At 48.3% G+C, this 18436-nt stretch overlaps 1 protein-coding gene across 3 annotated transcripts in view; it reads right to left on the minus strand.

Annotated features, from left to right (window-relative positions):
* Window positions 1-18436, minus strand: part of ZMIZ2 (zinc finger MIZ-type containing 2) — a 101603-nt gene that overhangs the window by 4539 nt on the left and 78628 nt on the right. For all 3 annotated transcript variants that reach the window (XM_077306445.1, XM_077306443.1, XM_077306444.1), the window contains 11 exons: window positions 16844-17023; window positions 16046-16126; window positions 14735-14906; window positions 11793-11934; window positions 9998-10208; window positions 8126-8231; window positions 6385-6542; window positions 5927-5994; window positions 5294-5362; window positions 2267-2514; window positions 1509-1681 (listed from right to left, as the gene is read on the minus strand). In XM_077306445.1, coding sequence (XP_077162560.1) covers window positions 1509-1681; window positions 2267-2514; window positions 5294-5362; window positions 5927-5994; window positions 6385-6542; window positions 8126-8231; window positions 9998-10208; window positions 11793-11934; window positions 14735-14906; window positions 16046-16126; window positions 16844-17023 — 1608 coding nt within the window. The remainder of the gene's footprint in view (window positions 1-1508; window positions 1682-2266; window positions 2515-5293; window positions 5363-5926; window positions 5995-6384; window positions 6543-8125; window positions 8232-9997; window positions 10209-11792; window positions 11935-14734; window positions 14907-16045; window positions 16127-16843; window positions 17024-18436) is intronic.

An 18436-nucleotide genomic window follows, 5' to 3' on the forward strand; every position in this document is an offset into this window, starting at 1 on the left:
ACATCCTGCAGCAGGGAGGACATGGACCTTGCTTCATGTTTGAACTCCTGGTGGCAGCAGTATGAGCAGTATGCTGGAAGAGAACTGGGTAGCTGCTGGGAACACACTGGGAATCAATAAGAGGGACCAGGCATCGTGGGAGCCATTGCACCTCCGTTTTCCATTGCCCATTTAATGATGGCAGGCTTTTAGTGATAATACAACACAACAGCAGTCCAACAACAGCAACTGCTTATACAATCCAGCTAAGGGGAAGCTGTACCTTGGCCACTTGGCGGTTCTGGGAGAAAGGGTGAGATAGAGTGTGATGGTGGTAGATCAATCTTGTTATACAACTGGCACAAACAAATGATTGTGGCCAAGGATGAGAAAGCACGCCCCAGGACTGCCAGGAGATGACCGGGGGACACCAAAACAGCAAATGCTCAGTTCACATGCACACCACTTCAGACCAATCATATTTTTATGGGTTTTTCTTTAAATGTCAAAAACCCCTATACGATGCACATACAGAACTTGTGTCAAGAGTTGTATCATCCCTCCTAAGGGTCTCAAGCTTGATTTTGAAGAGGATTTCATTGGGGGAACCAGGAGTTCAAAGGTGGGAACAAAACACAGAGTAGATGCCAGCTGTTTGTAGCTGCTGCCCCATCTGCAGCTGTACCTACATACAGCAGCGCTTTTCAAAAATACACAGTTTCAGCAATCCTTTACAACACTGAGGAATCTCTGCCATGGAACCTCCCTGGGAACACTCAGTTTGTACCTCTGGATGCCACCATTGCTGTATAAACTAAGCACACCTAATGCTCCTCTGCAACTGTTAATTTTAGAGGACGATCGGTGGGGGTGAGAAAATTTCTACAGCAGCTTTGTTGCTACTGTTTCCCCTTGAGAAATGTTGAATAAGCTGCTGAGAAATCCCACCGCCTGAAAATCCTCATGGGCTACAGGGGTAAGGATGCGCCATCAGCCCCATGATGCCCCCTGGTGGCTAGTCCAAGTAACAAAAATCAAAATCCAGGAACCATCTCAATTCACATTCAGCGTTACATGAGATGTGTGGAAATGAATAGCTGTGTGTTCACTAACTCTTTGAAAGCAGGCCTAAGAAGAACTCTTCCAAGACAAAACGATTTCTGAAGCAGTAAGCTTTACTACAAAGTCAATGCATCTATGACCAGGTCAAAGGGCTCAAGTCCATTTGTATCTTCAGGGAGCTACCAGTACATCATCTGTTCTCCCTCTCAAAAACCCGTGGAACTTTTCATGCATCTACAATGCAAAAGTTATTCCTCCATCCACCATGAACTCCGCAGAATCCAGCAGCATCTGCCATGCTGGAAGAAAATCTGGCAAGCTGGTCCCAGGTACACCCAGGAAGAGTGAGGGCTGGACAGCTGTGGATGGTTGCAGGGTAGAGAGCCTGGAAACAGCAGCAGGCCAAGCCACACACCTGCTCTTCTCTCCCCACCCCTCTTCCACTCTTCGTGGAGTTTCTTACTGACCTGTCCAGCGATAGAGGGAGCTGGTGGCTTTTCCGGAGTCAGCAAGCTGCTGGGAATGTCTGATTGATAGGAGATTGGGGGAGGTCCTGGGTTGAATTCGTTTAACGTTGGGGTGCTGGGGTTCACGGCAGGGAATGAATCTGGGAATGTTCCAGGGCCGGAAAAGCTTGAACCTGCAAAACAAATCCAGTTCAACTGAGCAACAAAAATCACCAGCCCCAAAGTGCCGCTTACTACAAACGTAATCCCTCCTCCCAGCACAGTGCAGAGACAGTAGACAGAAAGGGTATCTGGGCACGAGAGAGGAACACGGCATTGAAGGAACGGCTCTTGCAAGCTGATTGATGGCCCTGCCCCACTTTTAAACCCCTTATGAGAAGCAGAAATGGGTTTGTACTTTCTAGTGCCTAGCAGTCAGAAACTCAGGACTGCTGCTAAAAATGGGCTTTTGCATTTGCTGAGCTGCCAGAAATCATGTCTGTTTGGGGGCTTGCAGTGAGCTGTTGGGAAGAGTACGATGTACATACATTAAATTTCTGACGGTAAGTAAATGACAACGGCACCGATGCTCTCTGCATCAGTGGCAGTGGGAAGACCAACTGCATGGGGCACAGAAAAGACAAAAGACCCAACAGCTAAGGATGAATAATTTTGGGGAAGGCAACCCTCCCTCTGAAGAAAGGACAGTGCCCTCGGAGAACTAGAGCCCTTCCCTTGGGCCCCATGCAGAAGCCTTCACCTCTCAGAGTCTGACTCACTTTGGTTGGTGTAGTCGCTGCCTCCACTGCCGGCAGACGGGGGCTGCAGGGGGACGAACGGTGCAGGGCCGGGTCCCAGGGCAGCAATCATCTCCATGACGTTGGGCATCACCATGTGGGTGGGACTCATGGTGCGGCAGCGCTTCAGCACGGGCCCGTCCTGCTCCTCCTTGATGTGGATGTCGGGCTTGATGGGCACGGGCTTCCAGCTGCACGTCGGGTCGATGGTGATCTCTTCATAATCGGAGCTAGGCAAAAAAGACAGGTGCCGGTCAAGGGAGGGGCCTCATGCTGCGGGTGTGGGTGTCAAGTGCTGACCCATAGGGTTTTTCAGGCCAGAGACTAACACAGAGATGGTTTACCAGCAACTGCTTCTGCATAGCAACCTTGTTGGAAGAAGAAAAGCTAGCTTTCCGTACTCTGCTTTTTACTCCCAAAGGAGTCTCAAAGTGGCTTACAATCTTCTTTCCTCTCCTCACAACAGACACCTTGTGAGGGAGGTGAGGCTGAGAGAAGAAGAAGAGTTGGTTCTTATATGCCGCTTTTCTCTACCCGAAGGAGTCTCAAAGCGGCTTACAATCACCTTCCCTTTCCTCTCCCCACAACAGACACCCTGTGAGGGAGGTGAGGCTGAGAGAGCCCTGATATCACTGCTCAGTCAGAACAGTTTTATCAGTGCTTTGGCAATCCCAAGGTCACCCAAGCTGGCTTCAGGTGGGAGAGCGAGGAATCAAACCCAGCTCTGCACTCCTAACTACTATACCAAGCAGGAAAAAGGGGTCCCAGGTTGGGAGGTCTCCTGCTATAGCTGGACATCCCCCCCCCCCCCACACACACTTAGCTCAGACATCATTTAAAACCACAGTTTATCATAATAATGGTGAATCTGCAAAACCAGGATTTGGCTCAGCAACAATCACTCAAACAATGGATGGCCTTAACAACTGCCAGTTGCATTGTCTTCCTTGTGGCTAGGTGCTTCTAGTGAAGGGGGGGTGGGTTTGCTGTGGAATGATCCAGGAGCCCCTTGTTTATACATCACATGAAACCACCATTTCTTTCTCTGTGATTACTGACCTGTGGTTTAATTAACTTCAGGCCACAGCTGCAAATCCTGGTTTGATGGCCCCTAATTAACCACAGAGAGTGGGATGGTTCACATTTGGATGATCAAACTAATCGCTGTTGGCTAAATTATATGGGGGGGGGGGAATTGTGTGCTACCCCAAATGTTTTTAGGGCAAAGCTATTTGATCCCTTCTTTGGCTGCCCAGGTAACTTTGCAAGCACACTCTATCACTCTTGGAAGAGCACACAACCCCCTGGTATATCCTGGCCATCCGTGAGATCCAAGACTAGATCTAACACTACCGAGCCTTATCTTGGAACACTGTGTCTATTTATTGATACTCCAGATTCCAGAGATCAATCACCCCTTCCTCTTTACAAGTTTCCTTAAATTGAGACAAACAGCAAATCGTATTGAAAGCTTTTGCTTCACTCCAAGTTGGCCTTCTGGGCTTCAGGGAGGGCCTCCTTGTCTAAAGCCAGAGGCTTGAGTGAGGTCAAGGACTTCCATCTCAAAATAAAAACCTTCTGTAAACAGCTCCCCCCCCCCTCCAGCTTTTAGCAAAGCCTTTGCATGGGCTGAGTCTTCTCTGCTCAGGTTTGTCCTTGGTAGTGTCAGATCTATGGGGGATGCTGCAGTGGATGACTCGCCAAGGCCAGGACACTGCTGCCTCGATGCCCAGCAGGTTCTATCTGGTTCTTTCTTGTTTATGTAAAGCAATGCTGTCTTTTTTATTTCTTTTTTCAGGCAGTGAAAATTTGGAGCGGGAGGCCCTCAAATGGCAGAAGGGAAGTTCTGCATGCGAGCTGAACCGCTGTGCCATCTAGGACAGGAAGGCTCATCTGGGCTGATCGGTGAGGCTGGAAATAAGCTAGCTGGATCTTGGAAGCAGAGAGAAAATGCAAAATCGCCTCCCGGGAGGCAAAGGAAAGGATGGGGTGACATCTGCGAGAAGCAGGGAGAACCAGGAGGTGGGCTTGAGCCTGTGTCCGTGAAGGGGATGAAGATGCCTGTTAGCATTCAGTGGCAAGGGTGAGTGGCAGGAATTCAGAATGGAGACATCAGAACGTGTGTGGTATCTTTCGGTATACAAAACGCTTCCCAGATCAGACGTCTTGTGAGCAAAAAACCCACAAAGAAAGGCAGGACTAGAACTCACGGAAAATACAGCTGGGCCTCACACTCACTGGGATTTCACCTCCCACTTCCCAGATACTATTCAAAAGGGCTTCATGGGCAACACACTGTGAAACCCTGGCTTATTTTAACTTTGGCTAGATTGTGAGACCAGGATGCGAGCCGCAAACGATAATTCAAATTCCGATTTTCCCTTGACCGTCATTGGCTTTGTCGTCGTTACTCTCTCCTCAGTGTTCCTCACGGGGACCCAGCTGGTATTCTGGCCCAGCAATGGGCAGTAAGCATGGAGTTCATACCTCGAATGAAACCATAATTGAGGCCAAGTCTGCTTAATAAGCCAATGGGAATCTCGGTTTCAGATCTAATGAACCACAGTTGGTGGAATGGGCTGCACCTGGATCATCACACTGAGCACAGTTTAACACAGGGGTAGTCAAACTGCGGCCCTCCAGATGTCCATGGACTACAATTCCCATGAGCCCCTGCCAGCGAACGCTGGCAGGGGCTCATGGGAATTGTAGTCCATGGACATCTGGAGGGCTGCAGTTTGACTACCCCTGGTTTACCAAACCCTGGTTTCCCCTTATGTCTGCAGTTCCGGTGCTCAAGAACTCTGATCACAACGAGCGGCAAACAGGACTGCCAAAAGCAATTCCGCACAGCGGCCTGGGCCCTAGAGAGCTTTCTCCCAGCTCTTTTCCCAATGGAGGAGTTTCATCTCAGGCTGAACCCCAGACTGTCCTCTGGGGATAAAACAGCATGGGTCACGGCCAATACTGAATACGCGAACCAAGGAATAGATAAACCACAGGACTTACTTCTGAATATAGATCAGAATCCCCAGCATGTACTGATCCACCTCGAGTCCCTCCAACAAGGCTGTTTTACTGAGAATAAAGCAAAAGGGGGGAGGAGGGAATCAACACACAGGGAAATTTGCAACCTCGGGACTCTGACTACATGCAATTATTGATTCTCAGCAAGTTCTTCACTTCCCCCTCTCTGCACACAAGTCCCTGAGGTTATTGCACTTTTACCAAGCATTATCAGATACAGGGAAAGGCAGGGAGCTTGAGACACCTTGCCAGAGTTACACAGTTAGCAAATGGACTGCTGAACCTCTGGTCTGTGCTGCTAGACGTTTAAGGCCATAAGTGGCCAACCAGAGGCCCCTGAGAGGTCTACAAGCAGGGCACGGAGGCCAACGATTCCCTCTGTTGTGGCCTGTTAACATCTAGTATCCCAAACTCCACTGCCTCTAGTCATGGAGGTTCTGTTTAGCCATCGTAACTAAAAGCCACGGACGTACCTCTCTCCCACAACTGCATCTAATCCCTTTGCAAAGGCATCTAAGACAGTGGCCATCCCTACCCCGCTGTGGCAGTGAGTTTCACTGTGTTTGCTTCAACATCTCCTTCTGCAAAGGCCATGGCCCAACTGTAAATACTCACTTGCAAACTGGACATCTCCAAGTCCCCCTTTCACAGTTCAGCTGCAAGTAGGATTCCAGGTCGAAGCACTGGAGACAGAAAGTGGGAGAATCAAGCTGAGGCCCTCAGAAGCTGCAGACTTCCCTACTCGCAGGGAGGATTTGGATTCGGGGACAGCAAGCCTAGCCTCAGAGCACCAAAGGAGAAGAGGCCTTCAAGATGCAGGCGTCCACTTAGTGAGAATGATCTGAAGATGAGTGATGTGCTTCTGCTGCTAAAATTACGCAGATCTGGGCTCTCTCAGTGGCCTGGGAGGGAAGGTCCCCTGAGAAAAGTACAGCCACTCTGCACTCATCAATGGACAGCAGGAACAGAAGCAACAGATGAAATGCAAATATGGCTGGCAGGGCTTAATAGGGCCTCTCTGAAATTAGGCTTCTGCAGGAACATGGGAAGTGGGGACAGGGCGGGGGAATCACCTGTATGTGCCTGCAATCATGACCCCTCGCAGGAAGCTGAATTCTCCGGAAAGTGATGGGGCACTTCAGAGACACTTTGATGGCTGTCTGCTCCACGCCATCTTCACCATTTGGACCGGGAGTCCCGGGGATTGTGCCACTGCTGAAGTTTCGCTTTACTGGGGTGTTGAGAAAGAAATGGTGTTGCAAGCTGCAAATGCTACGGACATCACAGATGACGTTGCTGGGAACAGCACTTCTTGGCTGCAGCTCAGAGATCTCTCCTCATCTCGAGCCTGCCCAACCTCCCTTGCCCTGGTCCCGTCACCAGAGAGACTGCAGGGCTGCTTCCACATGGGGATGAGACCCCATTCTTCTCTCACTGCAGAAGCATTCACACGGGCAATGGAGGTTTCATGCAGCATCTTCTTCTGCCTGACATCAACACCCCCCACCAACTATTGGAGTGCTTTTTGCCCACTTTAAAAAAATATGGTACCAACCCTATTGATATAAGGACGCTAGAGTAGAATCCTAGAATAATGTAATTGGAAGGGACCTCCTGGGTCATCTATTCCAGGGGTAGTCAACCTGTGGTCGTCCAGATGTTCATGGACTACAATTCCCATGAGCCCCTACCAGCAATTGCTGGCAGGGGCTCATGGGAATTGTAGTCCATGAACATCTGGACGACCACAGGTTGACTACCCCTGCCCTAAAGTACAGAGGCGCACTTGTGAGTAAAGGAAACGGTGCATGAGTGCCACACTTTATACCAACACAAGCCAGACTGATGGTCCATTCTGATGCTGTTTACTTCCCAGGGTTTCATGTTCTTCCCTGTACCTGCTGTTGCACTTAATGAAAGTACTTTGCTCCCCCCAAAAGAGAACAAAGGTGGCTTTTATCAAATTATTTTTCAAAATGATTGTTTATAAATAAACCAACTGCCACAACAGCTGCTTGCCAAACCAACATCACAAAATCACCGTAACCCACACAAACCACAAATGCCATCTTAGTCCCAAATCGAGGCCTCCATGGGTCAAGGGCAGACAAGTCATCCAAGGGATGCTTTCATCTGATGATGCTGAAGGACGAACCCGGGGCCGTTGGTCCGTGCAATTATCGTTCCTTCCCTCCACAAGTCCTCTGATTTGCTCACTGCAAATCAGTCCCATTAGAGGCAATTTTGTCAACAGAAAGGTTCAGGATTTTGCCAGTGACAATGCATTCGGTATGAAACGCTAGGAAGGTCTGCTGGACCAACACACTTTTAGGATTTGAAAAGGCTGGCCAAAATCTTCTGTTGAACAGGAGTTTGGGATGGCTAAATTGATTTGTGCATTCTTTGCCACTAACTCTGTTACGTTTCCAATCTGTTTTCTTGCTCTCTATTGTAGTTTTAATGTTTAAAGGTGGCATTTTTTAAAATCATTTATTTGTGATTTTAACAAAAGCTGCCTTAATTTGGATTAAACATCAGGACATTTTGTAAATAAAAATCAAAGAGCACCGTAAGCTAAAGCATCCTTGTGCTTTGAGGCAGAAATCAAATCCACTATGGAACAGAAAGAACTCAAGGGCTGTAAAGCTACCCTGTCAACGCACTTCATACTTCTAATGCCATGAGGGCCCTGGAAGACTTGGCTCACCGCCCCTATTCTGCAGGAGAAGGAATTCGCTGCCTTGAAGAATCCAAAGGGAGAAGCATGGCTGCTTGGTGCAAATGTATAGATGATGCAGGGAGGCGCATACTTACTTTTGGTGATGCAGTGCTCGGCTGGCAAGAGGCGCTTTTTTATCAAGCCTTGCAAAACAGACCGTACAGAGGGCCTATGCACCAGCTGCAGGACAAAGAGGTGAGACTGCAACAAAGAAGAAAAGGAAGAGAAGGTTAGCTCCGCCAAGGAGGAGCCCATGCAGGTGAGCTGCTGCTTCTCTGCTTCAGCCATCACATAGAACAGGGGTAGTCAACCTGTGGTCCTCCAGATGTTCATGGACTGCAATTCCCATGAGCCCCTGCCAGCGTTTGCTCCCTGATCAGCTTTCCTGTCCTGCCTTAACAGCTAGCCTAGAGCAGCAACCAGGAGCATGAGCTTGGAAGCCCCTGATTCAAATCTCACTCTGAAATGCAAACTCACTGAGTGGCCTTTGACATATCACTCACTTGCTGTCTCAGCCCTGTCATCTGCAGTATGGGAGTGATACTGCTGACCTAACTGACGGGAACTATTGTAAGAAGTGCTGAAAGAAGTTCTGCACAGCACTTGGGGAAAAACACTAACCGCAACTGTAGGTTTTGCAGCGGCAATCGCAGTGCAAACTGGGAAATTGCCAATGTGCACCAGACTGTCCATTCTGCCTTAAAGCTCCTGCTGCACGAGTGCCAGAGTTGGTCTCCAGTGCAGTTTCCTATGGTTTCCCACAGTAAGGCTGTTTCCGAAGCTGGTTGGCATCTTTATCAACAGAGTCTCACTTTGGCTGTCCAGAGGAAAGAGCCTGGAACGTGGAGGTTTTGCTCTGCCCCCTAGCCCAAGCAGAACCGGGGGGGGGGGGAATCCATGAAATATTACAATACAATCAGTCACCCACCTTCCAGGTTTCCCCCAGCTTCACTGGTTTCCTCCAAACTTGCTTTGGTTTAATTTCCCTCCCTAAAGATCATACTCAAAGCAGGTTTATGGAGCATGGAACTCGCAGATTTCTGCACTTCCCTCCCCGCATTTGGTTCCATTTCTCCTTTCATTTCCCTTTGTGCACCCTCCAGCCCCACCCCCCATCAGTGGCAGGCTTTTTGTTTTAATATATATTCACGTGTACCCTGCCTTTCTCCCCACTGGGGACTCGAAGCAGCTTACAGCATTCTCCTCTCCTCCATTTTAACCTCACATCAACCTTGTGAGAGAGCTTTGGCTGAGGAAGTGTGGCTGGCCCAAGGAGCTTCCGTGGTACAAACAGGGATTCAAACTAAGGTCTCCCAGATACCAGTTGGACACGCTTGACCACTACACCACACTGGTAGTAGATATCTCGTTATAGCAGCAGACAGCGTGGTGCTATAGCAATACATCTGTTATCTTTTTAAAAAGGAGACAAAACTACTCGTATGGCAAAGGGGAGGTGACAGGCACAAGGAGAAATGCTACAGAGAACAGAGAATCCCTCTGTGTGGAAGTTCTGTTGTCTTTGCATTGGCAGTAACTAGGAGAACACAATTGGAAAGCATCTTCATATGGAAGCAGCTGAGTTATGTACTGCCTGAGACCAAAAGGAAAGCAGCAGAGACACCCCTGTCTCCCTAATCTAAGGTAGGTTTATGCTGGATTTCAATTCTTTTGCTTTGGGAGCTGAAAAGCAGAGACGTCTTACCATGTATTTGTAAGTGCTGCAAAATAAGCAGCTGGAAGCCAATGTAGCTGGCTCAGCAAATAATTTGGATGTCTTGCTACAGGCTAGTTTTCTTCTCAGTCTAGCATTCACACCACTGTGTCTGGAAGAGCTTTTAAAGTAGGGCAGTGTATAAAGTGACATTTGGTGGACGTTTTGGATGAAATCCGCACAGTGGTATGGCTTCAGGCTTTCTCCAGGACAGACAGGTGTCTCAAAAACAGTCAAGAGCCCAAGAACTTACACAGCAGCAAGCGGTGACGGTGATCTGGATGGTGTTTCTCCCAGGCTGGCACACCTGCTTTAGGTAGAGGGGCTTGTGTGACGTCTTGTTGTCTCCGCGCTCAATGGTCAGGGGTGTTGCGTTCACGCTGACCTGGACTGAGGCCGGCCAGTTGGTGTTCATTTGTCGGTCCTCGTGGTGGTAGCATTTAAATTGCAGCTCCAAGTCAGGCCTACAGCAAGATGAAAGACAACTGAATAGGAGAGAAGACTGAAGAATAAGAACCACAGGCCGGTTTGGAGTGCTCCTTTTTGGAATTCCCTGGTGGATAAAATGGCCTCCTCTGCAGGAATACCCTAGTTAGAATCATAGAGCTGGAAGGGACCTCCAGGGTCATCTAGTCCAGACCCTGCAGAATGCAGGAAATTCACAACTACTTTCCACACACATGATGGATATGCCAAAGCTGAGGGACCAAGGTCTTGTTGGCAGGGAATAGAGGAAAGCTCTTAATCCTTCAAATGCCAAACTCAAGACCTCCAAGTCACTTTCACTTTGTGATGAAGGTTCTCAACTCGCTGTGGCTACTCTTGGGACATGACCCTTGACAGCTTACACCTAGTCAGCCCACTGATTCATCGCCAGTCTTATTGACTAGGAGCGACTCTGTGATCTTCAAGAGAGCCTTCCCCAGCACCTGCTGTCTCAGATTGACCCATTGCACTTGGGCCCTTCTGCATTCAAAGCATGTGCTCCACTGCTGAACAATGCCTCTCTCCTGCCCAAAGGAAGGAATGTTAGGAGAGTACAGCCCAAGCAGGACATGTTCTTGCACCCAAGCTGGAAGCAACTGGTCACCGAACGGTATTGGAGACTTCATATTTGTCAAACAATGCCTCACAGAGGTCAGGAGCATCTTAGTTTAAGAATATGAAGCTTCTGCAAACTAATAAATATTCATATCTACCCTGGAGGAATAGGCAGATGACAACTTGTTCTTTTTAAAAACAAGCACACAGCTGAGTCAAATAACCCCCTACTTGTTTTAGTAAAAATGGTTAAGTGGCATCAAGTTGCAACTGATTTACGGCAATCCCCGTGGGCTTTTCCAAGCAAGGACTGAGCAAAGGTGGTTTGCCATTGCCTTCTTCTGCATAGAAACCCTGCCTTCCGTGGTGGTCTCTCATCAAAGGACTGGCCAGCACTGACCCTGCTTAGCTTCCATGCTTGGGCTAGTCTGGCCTATTCAGAGCATGCCAAGTAGTAGCTTGTGGGATCTCCTGTTAGCAATTCAGAAATATGCTCAGGCAAACCTCCGGGAGAAGAGAGCCACAAAACTATGGAGTGGCTTATGAGAATGTCCCTCTGTATGCCTGGATATGCGTCTGACAGTGAAGAGGAAGTATGAAAGGAAAGGATGCAGGCCCAAGCAAGACAGAGCGATGAAGCTCATGGTCAGTACCGTGAGCCGTTCCAGGGTGGGCTCTGAAGCTCTGCTGCAATGCATTTCCCAGCAGATTCTGCCCTTCCCTGAGGCACAGTGGGGTCCTGTGTTGGCTACACAGTGTCTAATTAAATGCTGCTCTATATCGGTGTCAAGGCCAGTGGATTAGAGAGAAACCGTTGCAATTCTCCTGTTGAGGTAGAGGAGGTTATAAATAAGCACATAAGAGAAGCCATGTTGGATCAAGCCAAGGGCCCCTCCAGGGGCCCCACCCTTTGTCACACAGTGGCCAAAAAACAGTTGCCAGCAGGAGGTTCACCAGTGGCCCCAGAATTCCAGAAGCCCTGTTGCCCCCCAGCACTTGGCTCTCACCTGAGCATCAGGGTCTTGTAAACGGAGTCCCTGAGCTGGAAGACATGGTTGCTGACCGCCAAGTTGTGCTGGAGGCGGAAGGGCTCCAAAACCACCCCGTCCCGCACAGGGAAGGTCAGCCGCAATTCATCACACGGGTTGCCTAAGGGGGCAAGAGGAGAGAAAGCGCTGGTGAAGGGACAGGTGGACGGGAGGGACAGAGGGGAAGGCACCAGCAGGTACGGCAGAGGCACAAGAGTGGGCCCGACGTGATCTGGCAGCCAGGGATGCAACAAGCGGTAGCCAGCCTCTGGGGACCAGCAGTCTGGACCAAGTAGCATATGATACGAAGAACAGCTCCCTTGTGGCGCCAGGAGCCTCCTTTCCCTCAGCACGCTGAATTTCCCGGGCATCGGGGCTGAGGGGACAGAGGCTGCCTTCCGCATGCAACCCAGGAGATCGCTCGGGGTCCCGTCCCCCCCCAGCACTCCGCCCTTTGCCCAACTGCCTCTTCCAACTGCCGCTCCTCAGGTGGCCAACGTTCTACGGAGTTCTCGTTGGCCTCGGCCAGCCGAATCCAGAGCGAGCGGGTCCCTTCAGCAGAATTCTGCACTACGAGCTTCTCCTGCAGTGTTCCTTACCAGGCTGCAGAGTTTGTGTGTATGTGAGTGTGTGTGACATTTTCAAATTTAAAGCAAACAACTTTCCGCAGCTTTAAAAGCAAGTTGTTAAAGACAAAGCTGAGCTAAACGCTTGATCCTCGACAGATTTGTTTTCTGCAGGAAAAGGTAGCGCCATGCACGTCCTTGGCACTTTACAGAGTACAGGACGGATCTGTGCCCCAAAGAGCTTACAATCTTACGTTTGAGACAAAGAAGGGACTGAAAGGGATGAAAAGACGTGGGACTAAGTGGGTTGTGTCCAGATTTTCTTGAAAGACTTTGGGGAAAGTTTTCGGGAAAGATGTGAAAGGAAGCGGGTGAGGGCATTGTGTGGGTGTTTTAGGAGACAATTCCAGACATAAGGGGCTGCGAGTCATTGGAGAGGGTAAGAGATGGCTGTGTAAGGATCATGATGCCTGAGGAGTCAAGGTCATGGGCAGGAATAGAAGAAAAAGAGGAAGACTTGGTTTTTATACCTCACTTTTCACTGCCCGAAGGAGTCTCAAAGCGGCTTACAATCACTTTCCTTTCGTCTTCTCACAACAGACACTCATGAGGTAGGTGAGGCTGGGAGTTCTGAGAGAAACTGCTCTGTGAGAACAGCTTCTAACAGGACTGTGACTAGGCTAAGGTCACCCAGCTGGCTGCATGTGGAGGAGTGGGGAATCAAATCTGGCTCGCCAGATTAGAAGCTGTTAACCACTATATCATGCTAGCTCTCATATCCCAATTTGAAAGTAGAGAAATAAGAATCAGAAAGCTAAGGAAGAGTCTAAGGACAAGAAGTTCGTAATGGAACTGGGTTTTGCTCAGGAAGCAGAAAGGAAGGGCTGTTTGTTGCCAGGGTGTGTGTGTGTGTGATATTCAGGCATGCCACCCACTCCTAACCAGGAGCCTGAAGCAACAACCCCCATGAACAGCCTTATCACTTCATTTTGTTGGACGCATAAGCCAGATCCAAATATATTCCAGGAAAAGGATTCCAAATGGAATGTTCCCTTTGCCTATCTCAGGAGCTGTTGTGTGTGTGTGTGTGTGTGTGTGTGTGTGCATGCATGCACACGTGGGCTTTTTTTAGCAAAGCTCCCACAGTCTATTCTTAATAAATGCTTGGTGAAGCTATTTAATTACCACTTCAGAGGCTCCAAGCAGATAAGAACAGTCTGTTACTGTTAACATTAAAGCAAATATATAGTACAATTTGTCATCCAGCAGCACCAAAAGACTGCACAAACAAAAGCTTCTTTAATCATGTAACAATATACTCAGTTTAGGACTCGGGGCAGGGACTATCCCATGGGAGGGGATTCCCGAAAGGTATGGCAGATACAGCATGCCTTCTAGCGGTCTTCATAGTTCAAACTTAGCATAAGGATGGCCTTAAAACAGCCTTCTTGTTGAGGTCAGGAGGTGGCACCAGGGCACACGGGGAAGGAAGCTGTTTGAAAGGTTAAGATGTTAACTTTGTACAGCAAAGAAAACTTTTAAAAAGTCTTGCTGAATGACTGACCTGTCACCTCCAAGGGCAATGCAGGTCATCAGCCTACTGAAATATGTAGTAACTACTTAGAGCCTTTTCCTGGGATGGCGTGTAGGGAAGAGAGGAAGAAGAAAGCCAAATTTGGCCACCATGTCACAGCAGTGGCAGACTTTAAAGACTTTTTTTTTTAAAAAGCTTGTGTGTCTATGTGTGAGTGTGTCTGCGTGTGTATGCAAGCACACATATATGAGCATGCCTAGGGATACTAACAGGATTGTCTGAACCCAACACATTAATCTCCCACTCCCACAAAATCTGAAGACTTCCTCCTGCCTACAGAGCCTTCTTCGCCCGTTAGCTAATTATCTGAAGAAATTGAAATTCAGCTGTGTTAATGAGAAACACTGGATTAAAATGATACTAAATGTGAGGGACTCAGCAACTATTATAAAAGTAGCAAAGTTTTTACTGGCAATTTTAAATGAAAATCTTTTACGATAGATTTTACATCTGAAACTGTTTGAAATTTTCATTTTATGCCTTGCAATTTTATGCCAATAAAGGTACTCTGAATCTGAATCAGAGCCTTCTTCCAACTTAAATGGCTCTTCCTCCAAAGGAAGAGGAAAAGAGCAGGAGGCTCCTCGTGGGAACTGCCTCAGGCCCATGCTAAGATACCACCTGATATCTAGCTAGAAGAAAATAAATAAGTGGTGCATTCAGGTCCCTGTAAAGGTCCTCCATTCCTCCTTGTTGATCTGCAGGTTTGGGTGAATACATGCCATTTGGGCAGACTTCTGGGGCCTTGACTTAAAACTTACCGGAGGGAGAGGGGTGCAAGGAATTGATATTGGGTTTGATGTCTGGAAGGAAGGGTGACTTCACATCTTGCCCTGGAGACATGTATGCAGGAATGTTACTTCCGGGGGTCATTGGAGGTGTGGGGTTGCCAGGTAGTGGGGAGCTGGGGTAGCCAGGCATGGACCTTCCAGGCTGAAAGGAAAAGCAAATGTTAGGCTAATGCATCTCTGAAAGAAATCCTGGTGCTAGATGTAGTTCCATCTCAAGGAAGTCAGCGAATGGAAACGGAGGGCAATGTTGGCAGCATGACTGACACGTGCTCAAGACTGCTCAACAAAGTCCAACGTTGCAATTTGCTTTCTCTACATTTTGAGGAATAGATATGGGGCTGTGGCTCAGTGATAGAACCTCTGATCGGTTGCAGAAGGTCCTAGATTCAAAGGACTAGGTAGTGGGTGATATGAAAGACCTCTGCCTGAGGCCCTGGAAAGCTATTGCTAATCTGAGTAGACAGTTCTGATCCTGATCGACCAATGGTATAAGGCAGCTTCATACGTTCAAACCATAATAGTGACAGAACACAGGCTGAATGGAACACAGTCTTGCCTGTGTGGTCCACAAATCATATGCAGACAGCTGCACGTGTGTTTGTGGGTATAATGTATCGATGGCTTGGACGGACTGCAACCTACATCTGCAGAAACAACAGCTGCTGTTCAGTGGGGCCATTTTTCAAGAGGTGCTCATTTAGCGTATTCATCACAGCTACACACCCAGAATACCCATCCATCTGTCACGGGAGGCCAGGGAAGCATATAAGGTTCTGCCTTCCTCCATTTTTTCCTCCATTTTTTCCTTACAGCAACTCTGTGAGGGAGATTAGGCTGAGAGAGTGATTGGCCCAAAGTCCCCCAATGAGCCTCTTGGCCTACTGGGGACTTCTGAGCCCTAGCACCACATTCTAACCCAGCCCTTTTTAACCTTTTGACTGTGGAGGAGCACCTGAAATAATTTTTCAGGTTTTGAGAAATCTGGGAAGTGATGTCAGCTGGCCACGCCCCCTGCCATGTCCCCGGAAGTGACACCACTGCCCCCCCCTTAGCGTTTCCTTTTGCTCCCTCCCCCTGCTTTTACTACTACTATGGCAACTCTGCCTCATGTAGACCGGAAAGAAGAGTAGGAGCTGAGAAGACAGCCTAGACCGCCCCCCCCCAATACCATGCCACTTCAGAGCTCCTGCGGACTCTCTTCAGAATTTCCATGGACCCCTGGTTGGGAATCCCTGCTCTAATCACATCATACAAGTCCTGGACTGGCACAACAGGACTCACCCCATTCATGGCAGCCTGCCCATAGCTGCTGAAGTTGCCTCCGTTGAAATTGGCATTTTGACCATTGAACTGATCGGTGGGCTGAAAAGGAAAAAATCCCAAAGACCAGTGTTAGCACAGTAATCTAAGCCTCCCAAGACCACTCCTTTCTCAAGACTGGCTCAGCCTTAACCATGCTCCTTTCCTGCTCAGCTTTTTAGACTGGGCTAACTTACTGCATCTCCAGGTCAGTAGTGACCAACAGAGCCAGGGTCAGCCTAAGCAGAGTCCCGCTCTTTGAAACCAGGTGACCTCAGCAGCAAGGTGGAATGGATTATGCTGACATTGCAAGTGGTTTCATCATCTAAGAGAGGTCAGTTTGAGGACTAAACTCTTATCAAGGATTGGATCCTTTTTATATTCCTGCCACTGATTAACACAGAATGAGGACACGAAAGGAAAGAGTACCCCCCCCTTTTGTCCTCCTCATATAATGATTAGCAACCATTTTGTGCATTGGCTGAGGAGAATTTTAATGTATTAGGATCATTTTGGGTAGAAGGTATTATAAACACAGATGTGAGGGGGAACCAGTGACAAAACCCCCCATAGGGTTTATATATTCCCCCTCCCACCTCACATGCCCATCTTGCAGACAGATGCAGGTAGCTCAGTCTGGGCCCTCCCTGACAGGGCTAGAACTCCTCTTGTTAGGTTATGTCCCTCATTTCTGACAGGGAGTCCCTTTCCTCCTCCATCGGAAAAATTCCTTCACATTCTCTAAGAATCTTGGAAGCGGTTACCATAGTAACTGGGTACCTTATAATATGGGCCGCCAGTGCCAGCGGCAGAAAGATACTGGCTCATTCCCTGTTGAATGGGCATCCTGTGGCCAGGATATGAGGGGGATGGAGCTGATGGCTGAGGTGCATTGGGAGCGTATTGTCCAGCTTGGGAGGGGTACTGGCCACCTTGTATGTACTGCTGTCCTGGATAACCCTGGAGGAGACAAAGAACACAAAACATAGTTATATCTTGCATCCCTGGGTTATTAAAAGATTTTCCTTCAACAGAAACTCATTGAAAAACAGACAGCACTCAAGCTGGGACACCTCCTACCTAGGACCTTCACCTGATGTGGCATCTAAGCCCAGATGCAAGCGATTTTATCTGCAAAACGCCTTGCAGACAAGTCACCGAGAGTGAAACCTGATTAGAAGTCAGACCGAGCTTTATCGAGTTTCTTCCCATTTGGAAAAGCTCCCCTGGACAGCATGATATGGATTGTTAGGTCCCTGAAATACTATGGAAAAGCCTGGGAACAACCCAAAGTTGAATAAAACTTTGTTGGTCTTAAAGGTGCCTCTAGACTCTAAATGTGTACCACCCAGGTTGATTCCCTCTTGTCGGAATTGGGTAGAACTTGGACACGGTGATCAAAGGAGTAAGTGAACATCCCCCACCATAAGGAAAGAGCGGCAGAAGCAGCAGTATTAAGGGATAATTTCAATAATGGGACAATAAGCTAAACACAGAGGGAGTGACTGGTGCATTTTAGAACACTCTTACGCTTCCTTGGTGGTTCTATAACTCAAGGCCAGCTGCTGTGGAGAAGCCTTTGCTAGAATTCATTTATTTATTATATTTTATCTATATTTCCATTTCAATACCACCACTCCCAAAATGTCTCATTTGGTTTTTTACCTGTTTTGATACCTGTTTTTTTATATGACATGTGCATGCTACTGTGGCATAATTGTTTTAAGTGTCAGCCTACACCTGGGGAGGTGCAAGCTCTAACGCCTGCTGGGTGACCTTGAGCCATTCATTTCCTCTGAGCCTAGCCTCGCTCACAGGGCGGCTGTGAGGATAAAAATGGAGGCAGAGAAGACCACACATCACCTTGTGCTTCTAGGAGGAAGGATGGAATAACAGATATAGAATCTAAGTTAGTGGAGATTAATATGCGTGTGCATGCAAGTGTGTGGATTAACAGTTATTCTGGAAATAAATCAAAACGACATTTGCCAACTTTTCCTCATCACTCTCACAGGGTTACTGCTTTGTGTCTGGCCGTGGGGATACACGCAGGGGTAGTCAAACTGCGGCCCTCCAGATGTCCATGGACTACAATTTCCATGAGCCCCTGCCAGCATTCGCTGGCAGGGGCTCATGGGAATTGTAGTCCATGGACATCTGGAAGGCCTCAGTTTGACTACCCTTGGGCAGCAGCATGCTAAAACTCCTGTCTCCCCCTCTTCAGGCAGGCCTCTTTCTTTAAAAAACCCTTTTTAAATCAATGCCGCCAAATGTAACCCTCTCCCCCTTCTGCAATCTATATTTTTCAGTCGCCTAAAAGAATTGTTAAGCACAGGACTGGAAAAGTTTCTGCTGAGGATTTTCAGGGGCTCC

This window comes from Paroedura picta, chromosome 12, assembly GCF_049243985.1.
Source record: "Paroedura picta isolate Pp20150507F chromosome 12, Ppicta_v3.0, whole genome shotgun sequence".
Classification (NCBI taxonomy): domain Eukaryota; kingdom Metazoa; phylum Chordata; class Lepidosauria; order Squamata; family Gekkonidae; genus Paroedura; species Paroedura picta.